Here is a 19,840-nt window from a genome sequence, read left to right as displayed (position 1 = left end):
GCTGCGATCCCTGATAAAATCCTCCAAAGCTAGTTACGAAAACAAAATCACCACTGATTCTAAAGACAACCGCAAAGCATTCTATAGCTATGTCAAGAATCTCAATGGCAACACTCAGATCTGCTCTGAGTTACAGCACAATGGCACTAAATATACAGACCCAACTGATATTGCCAACATCCTGGCAGATAGGTTCAGTGCTAACTTTACCCCCCCTCACCCCCTAAAGAGCTCATCTCTATACCAGAAGAATTCAAAGTTCCTGTAATCATGGCTGCACAGGTAAAAACCACACTCTCCAAAGCCAAGAACACAGCATCCATGGGACCAGACAACATCCCAGGCTACGTTCTACATGAACTACAGAACAAATTGGCACCCCACCTAAGTACCATGTTCAATCATAGCCTCACCTCAGGATTTGTGCCTGCTGAATGGTGCACAGTGATGGTTATCCCACTCCACAAGGGGGGACCCACCAAGGACCCCGGGAACTACCGCCCCACGAGCCTGACGAGTCTGGTCTGCAAGGCCATGGAACTTATAAACAAAGACATTGGTAATCTCCAAATTCTGGACCCCACCCAGTTCGGGTTTGTAAAAGGCAGATCATGTCTTCTAAACCTGATAGACTTCTTTGAACCAGTCACGAAAGCCGTAGACAAGGGTAAGGTGGTTCACACTGCCTATCTAGATCTTGCCAAGGCTTTCGACACCATCCCCCACTCTGGAATTATAGATAAACTCACTAAACTAGGTACAAATCCCTATGTCACAAGATGGGTTGCCAACTGGCTCACTGACAGAACCAACACTGTGAAAGTAGCAGACTCCAAATCCAACTTCAGACCAATGACAAGTGGAGTACCACAGGGTTCAGTCCTGGGTCCTCTCCTGTTTGGTATTTACTTCTCTGAAGTACAGGCTAACACAGAAGGTCTTTGGCTAACAAAGTTTGCAGATGACTGCAAACTAGGAGCCATAATCAAAACTCCTAACGATGTGGACATCCTACAAAAGGGCCTCACTGAGACAGATGCCTGGTGTCAAAGCCATGGCCTCAAGCTCAATGCCAAAAAGTGCATTGTCATCCCTTTTGGTAAAAACTTTGTACCCATGAACTACAACATAGGCGGTAGTATACTTAACACCGAAGTGTGATAAGAGACCTTGGGACACAGGTGGACATTAGTCTCTCCTTTGATGATCACATCACCACAGTAGTCAGGAAATCCTTCTACGTGGCACACCTCATCACAACTGGAAAGGCCACAGAAATACCTCACAAAGAGGATTACCAGCCTCAAACAAATGCCTTACGCAGACAGTCTAAAAAAACTCCAGCTTTACTCCGTCGCATATCGCCTACTCAGAGGTGATCTCTGCCTAACATACAAAGCTATGTCAAACCCAGAGCTGCTGGACATGCTCCACTTAAAGAAATCCCAATCCCTCTGAGCTAAACGCTCTAGGGACCTAAACCTTGTCACCACAATAAACAGAACATGCCGGAGGGATAGATTCCTGTCCCGGAGACTTCCCATACTCTAGAATAAACTACCTATCTATATCAAACAATGCTCCTCATTAGCACTCTTCAAGAAAAATCTTGATGATTGGATGGGAAATAGGAAATTCACCCCGGGGATCACTTCTGTGGCTCTGCTCAACAGTGGCACAGGAAAATAATTTTCTTAGGTGGCAAAAGCCAGGATATCTTTTTGGCTGGGCTTGTATAGGCCCCAGGGCCGATAGCCTAGTACCTACCTATGAACCTATGAACATATGAAACAAAGAGACAGAGCCTGGTCTCCATCACTCAAACAAAAAAACAACCTCCCTCCAATACTTTCGTCAATTAAGAAACTCATTCAAAAAACAAATCACATCTGACAAAAGATAATACTACATGACTACACAACAAAAACACCTAAACAACTCTCAAAAATTCTGGGCCACCATTAAACAAATCTTAAATCCTGGACAATGCACTATCCACAACCCCCACCATCTCAGACCTAAATCCACCATTGCTACCCAATTCAACAAACACTTTACTAAATCAATACTCTCACTACTAAAAAATTAAACTAATTGTTTGTGTCTTTTGGCTTTTCCTGGTTAGGCGTCACCACAGCGGAACTCCGGTCCGCTAATGATTGGCAGTAGATTTTTACGTGCTGGCTTGCCGGGCCTAACACACAACCTTCAACGAAGGAACGCCCATTCATGCATGACGCCACACAGAAGACACTCTAACTGAGAATCGAACTAATATCCCCCCTAATTCTTCTCACCTCTTCTGCCCCTCATCCCAGGTCTTTCTCTATGATACCAGTTCAAACTACTTACATAAAAAAATCCTTTACAAACTAAAACCCACATTAATCACAGCTGACCTTCTCCCCAATGAACTCCTTAAAATGGCAGCAGATGTCATTGCATGCCCTGTCTCCATATTAATAACCCACTCCATCAATGAACAATATATCCCCAAACTTTGGAAATCCTCACATACTATGCCCTTGCATAAAGGTGGCCCCTCTACAGACTTTACAAACTACAGACCAACTGCTATCCTCCCCCAGCCAAAACCCTTGAGAAATGCATACATTCTTAACTACTCCCATGTCTTATAAACAATAACCTTCTCTCAAATTCCCAGCATGGTTTCAAGCCAAAACACAGTACCACAACCACTCTCATTAAGTTTCACAAACACAGTTAACCAACATGGAAACAACAGCTAATATATATCATCAGTATTCTTGGCCATGTCCAAGGCTTTTGATACAGTGTCTCACCAAAAACTTCTTAATGAACTAGCCTCTTTAAACCTTTCCCAATCAGCCATCTCATGGTTTCATAGCTATTTGTCTAACCACCAACAAGAGGTCAAATGTCAAAATGAGATCTCATCCCTACGCCCAAATCTCTGTTGGGAGTCCCACAAGGATCAATTCTCAGTCCACTACTCTTTACAATCTTTGCCATAAACTCAGTTCCACTACCAATTCAGCCACCACTGTACAATATGCAAATGACTCCTCCCTTATCTGTACAGCCCCTTCCCTCCCTGAGTGCCACCGCTGTAAGTACACAGATGACTCCTCCCTCATCTGCACAGCTCCTTCCCTCCCTGAGCACCACCACTGTGCAGTATGCAGAGGACACCTTCCTCATCTGCACAGCCCCTTCCCTCCCAGAGTGCCACCATTGTACAGTATGCAGATGATTCCTCCCTCATATGCACACCCCCTTCCCTCCCTGAACTCCTACATAAAACCCCAAAATCTTTTACAGATATAGAATATCTCACTAATAACCAGCTAATTTTAAACCCCAACAAGACTAAACTAATGCTACTTTCAAAAAGCCAAGCTAATTTCCCCTTTATCATCCGCTCTGCAAGCAACAACAAAATTGAGTCTGTAGCACAAACCAAACTGTTAGGCATCACTATCGAAGGCTTCCTAAAATATGATGTACATACAGCCCGAACTATAAAAAAGCTTCACATCAAACTTGGCTCCCTTTATAGAGCCAAACAATTCCTCACTAAAACCTCCAGACTGTCTATAGCTAGAAAGTACAGTTGTGTACACTTACCATAAATGTAGATGTTAAGAGTGTATTCACTGTTGCAGTCCTCACATATGGGTTATCCGGCTCCCTGTAACCCTCAGTTGGCTTGAATACCAGAGTCCTTGGTATATGACGTCGGCTGCCACCAGTTGTAAAATTGATGTCAGAATGTCAGGTATAAAGGGAGGCAGCCGACACCATTTCCTCAGATTTTCTTGCCTTAACTGTCAGGACCCCCCCAAAAGAAGGCTAACCCAGGAAGGTAGCACCCTGGACAAGTCATACAAAAAATAAAAATATATATAGTCTGTGCCTTAGGAAAAAAGGGGGAATGGAGGGTGGGAAACCAGGACTGCAACAGTGAACACACTCGAACATCTACATTTATGGTAAGTGTATACAACTGTACTATGTTCTTTGTGTTTCACTGTTGCAGTCCTCACATATGGGGTGATTCTCAAAGCCCAGGAAAAAGACAAAGGGGGGAGGAAGGATCACAGATTAAGGGTTGGCAAGAAGGCCCTGCAAAACTGCAGAGGCAAAACCAGCCCTGGATTTAGAAAACAAAGGAAGATTGTAATGCTTTGTGAAAGTATGGACAGAACACCAAGTAGCTGCTTCTAGAATGTCTTTAGTAGGCACACCTCTTAGAGAGGCTGCTCTAGTAGAATGCATCCTAATACCCTGATGGGGGAACCTTCCCATGCTGCAGGTAACAAAACTGAATACAATGAGCAATCCATTTGGAGATGGTTTGTTTTGAAATAGCTTTACCCTGAGCCCCAGGAGCAAAACTAACCAACTGCTCAGATTTTCAAAAGGATTTAGTCCTAAGTAAAATCTCAGCTGTCTATGCACATCAAGAGAGTGCAGAATCCTTTCCCCTTTATTTTGGGGATTGTTGAAAAATGGAGGCAGGTGAATAGACTGGTTAAGGGTTAAACTGGAAACTACCTTAGGCATAAAGGAGGGATGAGTTCTCAGAGAAACCTGATCTGAGTGAAAAATGATGAAAGGTTCTACTGCCATTAGGGCTTGCAGCTCAGATACCCTTCTAGCTGAAGTAATAGCTAAAAGGAAAGCAGTCTTCCAGGACAGAAACTTCAAATCTGCACAGGCAGCTGGTTCAAAGGGAGGCACAGTAAGTTTTGCCAGGACAAAATTAAGATCCCAGCCAGGACAAAATTAAGATCCCAAGCAGGAGTAGGAACTCTTCTGGGAGGTCTAAGATTACTAGCTCCCCTCAGGAACTTTTTCATCAAGGGGTGAGAAAAATGGGTTGCTCAAAAGAACAATGAGCCAAAATTGCTGAAGCGTGAATTTTGATTGAAGAAAAGGAAAGTCGACCATTAAGCAGTCCTGCTAGGTAGTCAAGAATGAGAGAAAGAGAAGGATGAGAAGAGTCTTCTCCTTTAGCCTGCATCCAAGAGCAAAATCTCTTCCATGTATCTGCATAGGATTTCCTGGTGCTAGGCCTCCTGGCTTCAAGAACTTCAATCACCTGTTGGGAAAGATTTAAAGTATTAGCCAGGCAGTTAAATGCAGAGTTTGAAGATGAGGATGAAGGAACTTCCCCCTCCCTGAACCAACAGGTCTGGTACCAGGGGAAGATGCCAAGGCTGAGCCTGGGAAAGGCTGCGAAGGAGGGGATACCAATGCTGCCTGGGTCAATCTGGTGTTATCAGAATAGTCTTTGGTTTTTTGTCCCTTATCTTTAGCAGCACTCTGGGAAGAAGAGGCAGAAGAGGGAATGCATAAACTGAGAGATGTGTCCATGGGAAGGACAATGCATCCACCCTCCAAGCTTTGTTGTGGAACTCCCTGGTGCAGAAGGTTGGAAGGAGATGACTGGTGTGAGAGGAGAAAAGATCCACTTGTAGGGTGCCCCAATAATGAGTGATGCAATGGAAAATGTCCTTGTTCAGTTGCAACTTGTGAGGATCCAGAACATGTCTGCTCAAATGATCCACCAAGGAGTTCAGTCTCCCTGGAAGATACTGGGCTATTAGATGCAAGCCCATGGATGCTGCTATGGACCATAGTCTCATGCTTTGTCTGCACAAGGGGTAAGAGTGAGTCCCCCCTTGCTTGTTGATGTACCACATGACTGTGGTACTGTCTGTCCTGATCAGCAGAGACCCAGGGTAGAGTAGGTCCTTGAAAGCCAGCAAGGCCTGCTGCACTGCCATCAATTCTTTTAAGTTTATATGCAGATGATTCTGCTGGGTGCTCCAAGTCCTCTGTATGCCACTGCCTTCCAGATGAGCTCCCCATGCAACATCTGAGGCATCTGTGGTGAGAGTCTGGCTGGCAGGCGGTGGGCGGAAAGGCAGACCCCTGTTCTGAGAAGAGGTTGTTGCCCACCAGAGGAACACCATTTGTAGACAGGGAATCAGGGGAAGAATCAAGTGTACGTCCAGTGTGTGTTGACACCAAAGATTCTTGAGGTACCACTGAAGTTTTGTCATATGCAGCCTTGCATATAGGATCATCAAAATACATGAAACCATGAACCCCAGTGCTTGCAGAAATTGCCTTGCAGGCATGCTTGCCAAGTTCATGAAGTAAGCTCTTGCTTCTGTTGAGGGAGGAATACCATCTGGGTGGCTGTATTCAGACACGCTCCCAGGAAAACAATCTCCCTTGTAGGAACCATCTTTGCCTTCTTTTCATTGAGAGTGTAACCCAAGGAGGTGAGAATGTTCTTCACGAAATCCACATCTTTGTCTAGTTGTTCTGGAGAGTTTGCTTGAATGAGACAGTTGTCTAGGTAAGGATAAATTTGAATGTTTCCCCTGCCTGCAAAAAGCAATGGCTGGAGCCAGGCACATCATAAAAACTCTGGGAGCAGTAGATAAGCCAAAGGGCAATGCAGAGAATTGAAAGTGTTGCTCCCCAGCCCTGAAGTGAAGGAACTGCCTGCAACTTTCCCTTATTGGGATGTGCAGATAAGCCTCCTCGAGATCCAAAGCTACCAGCCATGAATTCTTGCCCAGCATTGGCAGTAATTGTTGAAGGATGAGCATCTTGAATTTGGGAATCACCAGAAAAGTGTTTAGAATAGACAGATCCAGAATAGAGCGCCAGGTACCCCCTTTCTTGGGTACAAGAAAAAGTCTTGAATAAAAACCTAGGCCTGCCTGATTTGCAGAACTGGCTCTATAGCCCCCATAGTCAGTAGAGAAGAAATTTGAGTTTTTACCTCTGCCCTGTGAGTTCTGGGTATGTCTAGATAACCTTGCAAAACAAGGAAGGTGTGAAAGTAAAACTTGTAACCTTGGTTTACTATACTGAGCATCCATTTGTCTTCTGTGATGGTAGACCATACCTCTGCGAACCTGGCTAACCTTCCCCCCCCAAAGTAAACCCAGGGCCTGCAGAGGTAGACACAGGAAAGCCGGAGTCATTGAGAATGTTTGCTTTGGAAAGCTGGCTTAGAACTCCTCAATTTAGCAGAAGAAGAATGCCATTGTTTAGCTCTTTGAGGGGCAGAAGCCTACCCTCTGGAAGATCTGAAACCCCTAGGCCTAGAGCGACCCTGCTTGCCAGGATCAGGGAAAGACCAATTCTTGGAAGGATACTGCCTACTAAACCGAGGAGGCTGAACATGAACAAAATCTTTTACAGCTTGCATAGATTTTGCCTTATCCTCCAACTTCTTCAGCACTTCCTCAGCCTCATTACCAAAAAGATTGTCCTTGTGCAAAGGAACATCCAGCAATATAGATTTAACAGGTTCAGAAAGAGGCTGCTCCCTGAGCTAAGCATGACTTTTAATTACAGAACCAGTGGCTGCTGCTCTGCAGGAAGCCTCCAAAGTGTCAAAACCACAATGAAGTGAATGCTTACTAAAGTGGCAGAATTCAGTTAGTCTTGTAAATCTTTGTTCTCCGTCATGGAAGGAAAATCTCCAAGTTTTGCTTTAATAGCCTCCAGAGAAATAATTTCTGGATCAGCAGTAGGGTTTTTAAAAAGGAATTGATGAGATTCAGGAACCCTGTAATACCTATCCAGTTGGGGGCAGGAGGAACAAAATTAGAAGTTAAAGAGCTTTTCATGAAAACATCATCCACAACTTCCAAAACTGGAGGCATAGCCAGAGGCTTATGCTGTGGCAAATCCAAAAATTCCCTGATCCTTTTCTTAGACTGAGGAAAATCCTGGCATTCCCATTTAAAGTGCTCCCTAAGAGTATTCAAAGTATCCCCAAAGGAAAAGTCAACTAGAGGGGAGGCAGAAGGGATAGAGTCCTCAGCATCAGAATCTTTAAAGGCAGAAAAAAGTTGAGAATTTCCTTCTTCACCAACAGACATACTGGAAATCTCAGAATCTGAGACAGACAAAACATCAGGAGATAATTCCCTAGTCCTCTTTGAAGGGGGGGATGAGAACCCCTAATCAAGGAAAGAAGATCACCAGCCATCTTTACCAACTGGGACTGAGGCACAGGAGGGGAGGCCGATGCCTGCTTGTGAGTAGGTTTGCGGCTGGAAGGTTTACTAGCAATCCGGAGGGACTCAGGAGGCCTAGCAACTGCAGAAGTCTGAACTAAGGTAGTCAGCCTGTTCTGGTCTCATGTCAAAAATAAGAGGCATCAGAAGCCAGTGCCTGCACAGCAGCTCCTAAGGTAAGGTAAAAATCTGTGGACTGCAGGGGCTGCGAAAACACCTCACTGACTACCGCTGCACTGGCGACCAATTTCACCGGTGCGTCATCAGCAGATTTAACCCTAGGCCTGTCCCGGTCCTTGTCTTTGCGTTTTCTAGGTATATCCGAAGTAGGTAGACCAGAAAATGCCATACTGACGAACTGAGGCCAGACTTCAAAATGCTTATACAAAATCTTAGCTCTACGGCATATGGTATGCGGGTTAAAGGAATCGCAGTTAGGGACGTTGTGCTCAAGGCCCAAACAAGTTACACAATAGGAATGGAAATCACGGTGCAGAATCTGTTTTTCACAGGCAAGACAGTTATTAACTTTATCGGACACTCGTTAAAGCAAGAAAAGAGGATCCCCAATGGGGTACTTATCTGAGGGCGTCTTCAACTTAGTAGTCGGAAAGCAAAACGAAGGTAAACGGCCGACTGGCACTAGTGCGAATTGCATCTGCTTTGGGCTCCGTGGCAAGAAAGACTGAGGAAATGGCGTCGGCTGCCTCCCTTTATACCTGATGTTCTGACATCAGTTTTACAACCGGCGGCAGCCGACGTCATATACCAAGGACTCTGGTATTCGGGCAGAATGAGGGCTACCGGGAGCCAGATAACTCATATGTGAGGACTGCAACAGTGAAACACGAAGAACATCACATCTACTTCCCACACTGCTATACACCTCCCCCATTTTTACAAGCCTTAGAAAACAGATCTAAGCAAATTGGAAGGCTGTTACAATAAAATTGCAAGGTTTGCCACTAACTACTCTAACAGATCACATTACTGCTCTACAAGAACTAAAAGGGTTAGAATTACCAAACCTTTTATCCCTCAACCAGCTTACTATGGCCCACTCAATTATAGACCAACAAAACAACTGCCCCATACTTGCAAACCTGATTCAACCTCAACACAATAATCTAACAATCACTTTGCTGATTCCCTGTACTCCAGACAAATATCAAAAATCTGGAACTCTACTCCCCCCAAACATAGTCAACAGTACCAGCATTCCTAAGTTTAAACTTCTCCGCAAGGGACACCTAACTAGAAACTGGCTTTGCTCTTGCTCTACCCCTGGATGTAAAACTACTCCCCCAACCTTGCAACTAATTTCATTTTTTTTTTTCTCTTATTCAACAAGCCCTATCTCCTCCCATTAATACCATCCCTTTAGACTTTATTTTTCCCTATTATTACTCAAGACATTCAACAAAACAATAATAGGAAAATCAATGCATATATCGATAGATATATCATGACAAAAGCTCTAAATTAATTTTAGAAGTACAAGTGTCTATTATCTTTAAATTTCTATAACACTCAATAAGTTTCTAAAAATCATTTAACTCATTTAATTAATTCATTAAAACACATATACATTACTAAGGTTAAAGGAATATCTTGCTATTCAACAGAGTCCAAAAAGAAACACCACAGCATATACTGTATTTAAAAATGACATAAAACTCATTTTAAACCACATTTTCCTCTCCCAGTTTTGAACATCTTGAAATCTCTACTTCTATTAAAATGAAATAACTAATCTAGCAACAAAATGTTCAAATTTCAGCTCTGACTTATGAAATGAGTTATTTCAGGTAATCTTAGCAAGTTCAATAATATAAAATTTGCAAAAAGCTTCAAAGTTCATGTAACCATATTTCAGTTTTCAGGATCTTTTTGAATAACTTTTTATGTAATATTCAATTAATATTAAATGAGATCTTATACATTTGCTTTTCTGCCATATGCAGATATATGTAATATGCCTTCCTTATAAGCAATTTGCTATTCAAATATATTTTTTCTCTCTTATTTGTCCACTGATATTCTGCCTTATTTTATATAACTTTAATTTCTAAAATATCTCATCAAAGTGCTATTTAATCATCAGTTCTTGATTAAAGACTGCAGTATATATATATATATATATATATTTCTTAACTTACTGAAGTTACTCCTTTATTAATAGTACGTAAAAGATCTTTCCTTGTGTATTTGTATAATATTCATAAGGTGTTTACTCTTCTTATTAATTCTAGTATTATATGCAATCTTGACTATATATAAAATAATTAATGCCTGTCTAATTTAGATGTCTGTCCTTAGTAATTGTGTACTATTGTTCTAGTCTGTTTCACGTCCTGACATAAGTATTTAAATTACAGCATGCGAAAATGACAATTCACAGGATACAGCAGCTACTAATCTCTTCTGTACATTTCTCATTCTTCTTAATTGGTCTAAAATATTCTAATCAGTAACAAAAATCTAATTTTACTCCTTACCAATATATACAGTTGGGGTTAATTACACTGCACAAGGTATAGAAATTCAGTAAAATGTAAGCAAATTATACATCAAAGACAGCATGATGTAAAACATTACTATAGCTTACGTGTTTGCAATTATTTATTTCTAAATATTTTTTTTTAAATAAATGTTATTTTGTGCTGACTTCTCACACATACTTCAGATCTCTTCTCCTCATTGCCATGGCTGCGATTCAGGCACTTCCTGCTTTCATAAACATCAGTGATGAACTCTGAAAGTTACCAGTTCTATTAATTATAATTTAATGTTACTTTCTTACAGAAAATACTTCTTTAACATTCAGAAATGCATCTATAAGTTTAGTTTAAATGAAATATATCAAGTCTTTCACTATAAATATACTGAGACTAAATATTTATGTTCACTATCATGTAAAGTGCTTTACTTTAAAACATAAATGCATATGATTTGAAGCTTAAAGTCGCAAATAAACCCTTTACTAAAGGGTAAACATACTGTTTCATAAAATAAAAGGTCCTGAAATCAGAAAATAAATGTGACTTGTTTTTAAGCTTTCTAACTTTAGAAGCAGTTTTCCATCAATTCAGCTCACTTTGTCTCTTAAGGGATGCAGCATTCCAGTCCATTTCCTCGGTATTGTTAAGAATTTTAGTTTTATGAACAAATGTGGATACCTCTTCCAGTGTGTCAAATACTTTAATTCCTTCAGAAAGAAATATTTTGATCTTTGCAGAAAACACCAAAGTAGCTTTAAATGTTGTTCTATTTAAGTTCTTTAATCAGTGGCAAGCAGGATTCCCTTTTACTCATTACTTTAATGGAATAGTCACTGTTAAATCTGATTACATGCTCACCTATTTTAACAGGTGGGCCGGACCATGCTGTTTTTAATTTTTTGGCATTTTTCCATGCTGTACATAAACTTAACTATTATTAAATGTGGTGGTGAGTTTTTCTTCTTCGAAGGTGTTCTCAAGGTCCTATGTGCCCTTTCAATCCCAAATGATAAAGTTTCTGGTAAATTTAACATTTTATGCAGCCAGGTTGTTAAGTTTATTATATTGTCTCCCTCACATTTTTCAGGTGTGCCATAAATTCTGATACTGTTTCATCTCAGTCTAGATTCTAAATCAACTTTATCAATAAGCCAGTTAGTTATTTTAATTTAAAAGGAATTCAGTCTAAGACTCACCTCCGGTTATTCTCCCTTCATGGTCATTTAAAGCTTCTTAGATACTGATGATTTGTACACTTTGTTGTTTTACAGGAACATCTAAGTTTTCCATCTTATTTCCAGATTCCTCCTTGAAGCTTTCTATTGTCAATTTTTAGTAATATATCCTGCATGCCAGTTATTAGTGACTGGATATCTTTTTTAACAAAAGAATCCTGAGTACTATTTTTGAGTGGCTTATGTTGAAGACTCTTCTCTCTTCACCAAGCAGATGAAATTCTGACAGGAATGCTTCAGCTTTTGAAGAACTTCAAGCTGTAAGTTTTTGTCTTACTGGTTGTGAATATAAACAGCTATAAAATATTTCAAAAATCTATTTTTGATTCAATTTTCTGTCAGAGAAAAGTTTTTAGTAACAGAGCTTTTACCCATTGCTGCTCTCAGTTAATCTTGGCCATGTCCCCCTATATTTTCTTTTCATAATATGGCGGTTGAAGAAACAAATTCAGCATTCTGAAACAAATTATGCCGGTTACAAAAGAAAACTCTAAAGGGGTAATATTTACTGCACTTCCCTTTCTGGAATTCAAGTTTATGTGTTCCAATTACAATGGCTGTTTTCTGTAATTTGGCGACAAGCTCTCACAAAAAAGTTCACCTGCCTCCTGGTACGTACTCTGTCTCTTTCTTATCAGAAATTTCCTAAAAATCAGCAAATTTCAAGAAAGAAAATAATTTACAGGCTAAGTGCATATCAAAAAATCTAATTTAATCTGCAAATATGGATAGTATGGACAATGACAAAACTTCAGCACCTCAAACCACATGGATCATTCAAGAAGTATACCTCTTATAAAATAAAAACGCTTTGTAGATTATGATAATGCATTTCAGCACCCCTCATTTGGGTTACCGTAGCAGTTTCAACAGATCTAATCCAGAACTTTGACCATTCCTTGCTAGACATTTAACCTTTCTCTGTCCATATTCTGAGTCATCTACAGAACATTTTTACCCTTAATATTAATGGTCTTATCTGCATTCCTAGTGAACCACTTGCAGAAAAAATACAGACTTGATCTCATCTTATTAACTGAGGAAATGAACCCTGGTTCTACTTAGATATTGTTCTTAGGCATCTGTGTAGCTTTAAGAAACAAACATAAACATTGTAATGTTCACAGCTTGGGTTTCATGCTTGGTTAACAGTTTGTAATGAGGTCTAAATATCAAAACTCCATACTGGTTTTAAGAAGAAATATTATACAATGTTTGCACTGCTTACCTAATGGTGTGAAGAGAATGATTGATGATAACATAAATCCAAAAGTCAGTCCAACAAACAGCATACAGAAGACCACAGAGCCAAATCTCCACCAGAACAGAACTAGCATACCTCCACCTACAACTCCTGCCACAGCAGACAGCCATAACCGTCCTGCAAAATAAAGGAAATTGCTAAATGTTAAGAAATTCTTGGGGGGAAGGGTTATATACTTAGGCAATTTCTGTTTTAGTAAATTTTTCAGCTTTATAAACACAATATTTAAAATTCTGATTAAAATACAAAAAAAGAAAGCCTAAATACACAAGTTGATCCACAAATATTACATAACATGCAAGATATTAACAACATAACTTATCCAATTCAACATTTACATTACGTAGAAAAAGAAAGTACAGTTGTGTACACTTACCATAAATGTAGATGTTTGAGCATATTCACTGTTGCAGTCATCACCTGTGGGTTATTCCTGCTGTGGTAGCCCTCTGCCAGCCCGATATCAGAATCAAGGTCTTTCCTGCGTCAGCTGCTGATGCTTGCTGTCTGACGTCAGGTCATCAGTGCTATAAAGGAAGGCAGCCGACGCCATTACATCAGGTTTTTCTTGCCTTAACCAGTCAGAGGCCCAAGTAAATATGGTCAAGTGGCCCTGGTGGCTAAAAGTCACCATTAGAAACTTATGTCTCCTTAAAGAAAGAAGATATCAAGGGGAAGGAGAGTGGGAAACCCGGATTGCAACAGTGAATACACCCGAACATCTACATTTCTATTAAGTGTACACAACTGTACTTGTTCTTCATGTTTCACTGTTGCAGTCATCACTTGTGGGAGGATTCCCAAAGCTGATGAAAGGGGTGGTAGGACTATTAAGAGACCTAGGACTGGGTCAGCAAGCCCTGCAGAACTGCAGAGGCAAACCCTACCCTAACCTTGAAAACAGAGGTAGGTGGTAATGCTTGGTAAAGGTATGGACAGAAGTCCTAGTGGCAGCTTCCAGGATGGCTCTGGTGGGAACTCCTCTGAGGAATGCTGTGGAAGAGGAGGCTGCCCTAGTGGAATGGGTTTGAATAGACTTGGGGGGGGGGGTCCCATGTAATGTGTAGTAGAAATGGATACAGTGTGATATCCATTTGGAAATAGTTTGTTTGGAAATGGGCTTCCCCTGTGCCCCTGGAGCAAAGCTGACAGTTGGTCTGTTTTCCTGAAGGGTTTAGTGTGGTCCAGATAGTATCTCAGCTGCCTGTGCACGTCTAGAGAGTGCAGATGTATGGCCTGGATGAGAGCTACATTAGATACCACCTTGGACATAAAGAAAGGATTAATCCTCAGGGAGACCTTGTCTGCATTGAAGATGGTGAAAGGCTCAATGGCCATCAGTGCCTGAAGTTCTGAAACCCTTCTGAGATGATAACTAAGAGAAAAACTGTCTTCCAGGAGAGGTATCCTAGGTGGTAAAGTTAGTTTTTCCAAAACATAATTCTGGTCCCAGGCTGGAGTGGGTGGCCTTCTGGGAGGTCTGATTAGAAGCCCCCTCTGAGAAATTGCTTAATCAAGGGATGGGAGAACAGAGGCTGTTCAATATCAAAATGAGCTGAAATGGCTGATGCGTATATTCTAATGGAGGAGAAGGAGAGGCCAATATTAAGAAGCTCCGCTAGGTAGTCCAAGATAAGAGGGATGGAAGGTTGCTAGATATTGCCCCCTCTGGACTGGCTCGAGGAACAGAATCACTTCCATTTTCCTGCGTAAGATTTTCTAGTGCTGGGCCTTCTGACCTCTGTGATAATGTCTAGGACCCGTTTGCTTAACAGGGGCCCCTTGTTAGCCTTTAGAGTATTAACTATGCTGATAGATTGAGAGTCGCAAAGTCTTGGTGCAGCATCCCCTCCCCACTGAGTTAAGAGGTCGGAGATCAGGGGAAGCTGCTTGGGAGGCTGTAAGTTCAGGCTGTGCAGTAAGGGGTACCAATGTTGTCTGGGCCAATCTGGAGCAATGAGGATGGCCTTTGGTCTTTTCCTCCCTTATTCTGATCAGTACCCTGGGAATATGAGGCAGAGTAGGGAATGCGCACATAAAGAGGGTGTTCCAGGGGAAGGTCAAGGCATCCACCTTCCATTCTAGGTGGTGATACTCCCTGGTACAGAATTTTTCCAGCTGATGGTTGAGATGCGAAGCAAAGAGATCCACCTCCGGAGTCCCCCACGCCTGAGTGATTTGTAAAAAGATTTTTCTCTGGAGCTGCCATTCGTGGGGGTCCAGTAAGTTTCTGCTTAAGTGGTCTGCCAGGGAGTTGTTGATATCCCTGGTACGTATTGGGCTATCAAGTGTAGTCCCATGGAAGAGGCCGTCAGCCAGAGGTTCATGGCTAGCCTGCACAGAGGGTAAGATTGGGTCCCTCCCTGTATGTTGATGTACCACATTACTGTGGTGTTGTCTGTTTTGATAAGGAGAACCCCTGGCTTGAGATGGGGTTTGAACGATGTCAGAGCCTTTAGTACTGCCATCATTTCCTTCTGGTTGCTATGTAAAGAAAGATGCTGGGCATCCCAAAGACCTTGGGTGCACCTGCCTTCTAGGTGAGCACCCCAAGTGATGTCTGAGATGTTGCTGGTAATGGTCTGGCTGGTAGGCGGAGAGTGAAAGGAAGACCCTTGTTCTGGACACATGCCCCTGCACACCAGAGAAACTCGGCCCTTATACAGGGGATCCGAGGAAGAGAGGTGTTTAGAGGTTGAGAGTGCTGACACCAAAGGTTCTTTAGATAACTCTGAAGTTTTCTCATGTGAAGCCTGGCCACAGGAATTAGGAAGGATGCAGTAACTTCCTCGCAGTGAGGTGACATCTGGAAGCCAGCTGGGTAAAATATGGAGGCAGGAAGCTCTGCTTTTTTTGGAATAGGAAGGCCATTTGAGATGCTGTGTCCAGCAAAATGATCTTACTGGAGGGTGTTTGCCTTGAATTCTTCTAGTTGATGGTGTACCCTAAGGGAGTTAGGAGGGTTTTGACAAAGAAGAGGTCCTTGAGGAGCTTTTCTTTGCAATCTGCCTGAATGAGGCAGTCGTCCAGATAAGGGTAAATTTGTATAGCTTTCTGTCTGCAAAAGGCTATGTCCGGGACTAAGCATTCTGTGACTACCCTGGGAGTAGTAGATAAGCCAAAGGGCAGTGCAGAGAACTGAAAGTGTTGCGAGCCTGCTCTGAAGTGAAGGAATTTCCTGCAGGATTCCCTTATGGGGATGTGGAGGTAGGCATCTTTTAGATCTAGGGTAACTAACCAGGCATTTTTGTCAGCATAGGCAGCAGATGCAGCAAGGTTAGCATTATGAATTTGGGGCCACCAGGAAGGTGTACAGAATGGACAGATCCAGGATAGACAAGGAATAATCTGGACTAAAAGCCTTAGCCTGTTTGATCTTAGGGGACAGGTTCTACTGTCCCTTGGAATATGAGAGTTTGGACTTGTTTCAATGCCTCTGCCTACAAATTTGGAGGTAAGTCTGGGTATTCTCTTAGAATTGGGAGCTTGTCTGTTAGGTGCAGGAAAGGACCAGTGTTTTGAGAGAAAATTCCTGCTGAACCTAGGAGGTTGTACCTGAAGGAAATCTTTTACAGTCTGCATAGATTTTGCTTTGTCTTCCATCTTTTTAAGCACCTCTTCTGTTTTTACTCCAAACAAGCGGTCCTTATCCAAGGGTGCATCAAGTAATTTAGATTTGACATGATCAGGGTGAGGTTGTTCCTTCAACCATGTATGTCTCCTAATGACAGATCCTGACACTGCTGCTCTACTTGAGGCTTCTAGGGCGTCATATCCACTGTGTAATGAGTGTTTAGCCACTTGACAAGTAGACTGCAGTAAATCTGCTAACGCTTTCAAATTGGCACATTCAGGAAAGGTTGAAATCTTTTGTTTTGGTAGTTCCAAAGTGTGTTGTTGATATTTTAACATATGGAACTAACAGTTGAGTGCTCTGACAGCTAAGGTCGCAGAGGTGTATACGTTTTTACCCCATCTGTCCAGAGCTCTGGAGTCCTTCTCAGAAGGAGCAGGATTCTTTGCAGAACTACCCTTAGCTCCTTTTGGTCCCTGTGCAATGACCTCTGGGTCTGCAGCAGGATTTCTGTACAGGTATTTGTAAAAATCTGGTACTCTAATACCTATCGGGTTTTCTGGAGGCAGGTGTGAGGGTGTCAGGAGTTAAAATGGATTCATGGAAGACATCATCAACCAGCTCTAAGATAGGAGGGATGGCCAAGGGTCTGTGCTAGGGCAAGTCTAGAAACTCTCCTAGTCTTTTCTTAGACTGAGGGAAGTCCTGGGATTCCTACTGGAAATGTTCCCTGAAGGTGTGAATGGTTTCCCCAAAGGAAAAATTTTCTGGTGGGGAGACAGAAAGAATGGATTCCTCTGCATCTGAATCCTCATAAGTAGCCAGAGGTTGTTGTTCCTCTTCAAAATCTGAATAATCAGATTCTTCAGAATCCTGTTCTGTCAGTATTTCAGGAGAAAGGGCTCTTTTCCTTTTGGAAGCTATGGCCTGACTACCCCTGATAAGGGTGATAAGATCCTCCACCGTTTTAATCATTTGAGCTTGGGGTGGTGCAGCAGGAGTAAAATGGTGGCTAGAGGAAGTTTTCCTAGGAGTGGCCTTGCCTCTAGTCCTAAGAAAATCCATCAGTCTGACAGAAATGGTAGTTGGAGGAGAAGACATTGTTTTTTGCCTAGATCCCATTGTGCGAAAAACCTCCTCGGAAGCTGGTGCCTGCTTCACGGCTCCGGACCCAACCAAGGCAGAGACAGCCAAAGGCTCTGAAGACGAAGATTTCTGAGGCATACCAGACTCCAAAAGGGTCTCAGTAGAGGCCTGCGAAGGTATCAAATTGGGCATCAGGGGCTGCGAAAGGCACCTCACTGAATTCTGGAGAACTGATGACCTGCTTAGTGGTAGAGTCCTCGGAAAGCTTAGCCGTGTGTAGTCAGTCTCTATCTTTATCCTTACATTTTTTCAGAAGGTCTGTGGATTGTTAGCTGACTGACGCCATTTTGGAATGCAAAGAAGGAAGATGAAAATACCTGGCTACAATAAGAGCTCTATGACAAATGGTCCTAGCGTTAAAGAGGGCACAGAACTGGCAATGGGGGACATCATGGTGTGGGCCTAAACAAGTGATGCAGGATGAGTGGAATTCTCAGTGTAGTACTTGCTTTCCACAGACGAGATAATTGTTAACTTTTTCAGACATCAGTTAGTGCAAGAAAAAAGGATCCCCAATGGGGTACTTAGCTTTAGATGTTTTCAGTTGTAATTCAAACACTGGTAGCGCCTGACCGGCACACTTGCGAACTGCTTCTGCTATGGGCTCCATGGCAAGAAAGAATGATGTAATGGCATAGGTTGCCTTCCTTTACAGCACTGACAACCTGACGTCAGACAGCAAGTGACAGCGGCCGACGCAGAAAAACCTTGACTCTGGTATTCGGGCTGGCCAAAGGCTACTACAGCAGGGATAACCCACAGGTGATGACTGCAACAGTGAAACACGAAGAACATCATGATGTTTTTGTGTCTACCATAGTAATACCACAATGAATAGATAATGGTGTGTGTGTGTGTGTGTGTGTGTGTGTGTGTGTGTGTGTGTGTGTGTGTGTGTGTATGTGTGTGTGTATGTGTGTGTGTATGTGTGTGTGTGTTGATGCAAATATATACATAAAACAGAATTAAGTACATGCAGAATACAGGAGATTAAAAAGATGTAACGATTTTCTTAAGACAATACTACTGTCTGGACAGAAATGGTTTCAGGAAACATTCGCTAAGCTGTACAGTCAAAAATCATAATCTGCATAAAAATGGCAACATTAGATGACTACATGACAATTTGGAAGAGACAGAAGTAGATGAAATGGAGCTTTCTTTGGCCTTACAAACCTAACACAAAACCAACTTTCCAAATGGTTCACTATAACTCCACCAACACCAAATCATACATCAGGAATGACATCCAGAACAGTGAAATCTCATCTGCAAAAGTAAATGAAACAGGCTAGCTTGTGTTTCTTCAGTGTCTGGTCTCTTGGAAATCACTCATAATCGTATTAACTCAAGAGATGTTTGTGCAAGATCACTGTTTTGGGGAGTTTCTCCCTTTTCCAGTGTTGTGCAACCATGGAGCTAATATATCTTAAGCTGTCAGGTGTGAATGCTTTTGCCCCCCCACACACACACACTAAATGTTTTTTTTTTAGATTTGGCCCATTGGGTTTAATATTCTTTAGCCATTCAGTCAATTACAATTATGAGCTCCAAAGTAGGTTTCTTGTGATGATGTTCTGAACTTACTCAATGGAAACAAAACATCTTGAATTCAATCTGGAAGGAAAAGCTTTAAGAACTTTCCAACACTATTTATGTGTGTGGGGGAACAAACCCCTATTTAAATGTGGACTGGGACAGGGGTACATTTGCTCATATCCATGACCAAGTTCCCTCATGTGCCACCATTAAAGATCATGAGGTATACCCTTCTGCATTTCATACTTGCTGTAATGTGGCTTTCATGGGGTGTTGCAAAAGGCGGTTCTAGTGAACCCCTTTTCAATGACATAAATGTCGTACAGTAAACCAACTTTACAGCAACATTACATACCTTCTTCAGAAAAAATAGCACTTGTAAATGCTTACACTAAATAAATTCTTAAGTTTAAAATCTCAACGTATCTCCTCTCCAGCTATTTCTCTAAATTCATCTCCTTTCTTTACACCCCCCGTCCACATCACACTTGCCATACTTATATCCATCAAATACCCCATCACAATAAAGTGGTACAATACAGAAG

At 41.9% G+C, this 19,840-nt stretch overlaps 1 protein-coding gene across 1 annotated transcript in view; it reads right to left on the bottom strand.

Moving 5' to 3' along the window:
- Positions 1-19,840, bottom strand: part of TM7SF3 (transmembrane 7 superfamily member 3) — a 559,640-nt gene that overhangs the window by 109,125 nt on the left and 430,675 nt on the right. The window contains exon 9 of the mRNA XM_044087728.1: positions 13,001-13,153. Within this exon, the coding sequence (XP_043943663.1) occupies positions 13,001-13,153 (153 nt within the window). The remainder of the gene's footprint in view (positions 1-13,000; positions 13,154-19,840) is intronic.

This window comes from Protopterus annectens, chromosome 11.part0 (genome assembly GCF_019279795.1).
Source record: "Protopterus annectens isolate FY-2018-M chromosome 11.part0, PAN1.0, whole genome shotgun sequence".
Classification (NCBI taxonomy): Eukaryota; Metazoa; Chordata; order Ceratodontiformes; family Protopteridae; genus Protopterus; species Protopterus annectens.
The sequence above is the reverse complement of the archived record's forward strand: the minus strand, read 5'-3'. Positions and strand labels throughout refer to the sequence as shown.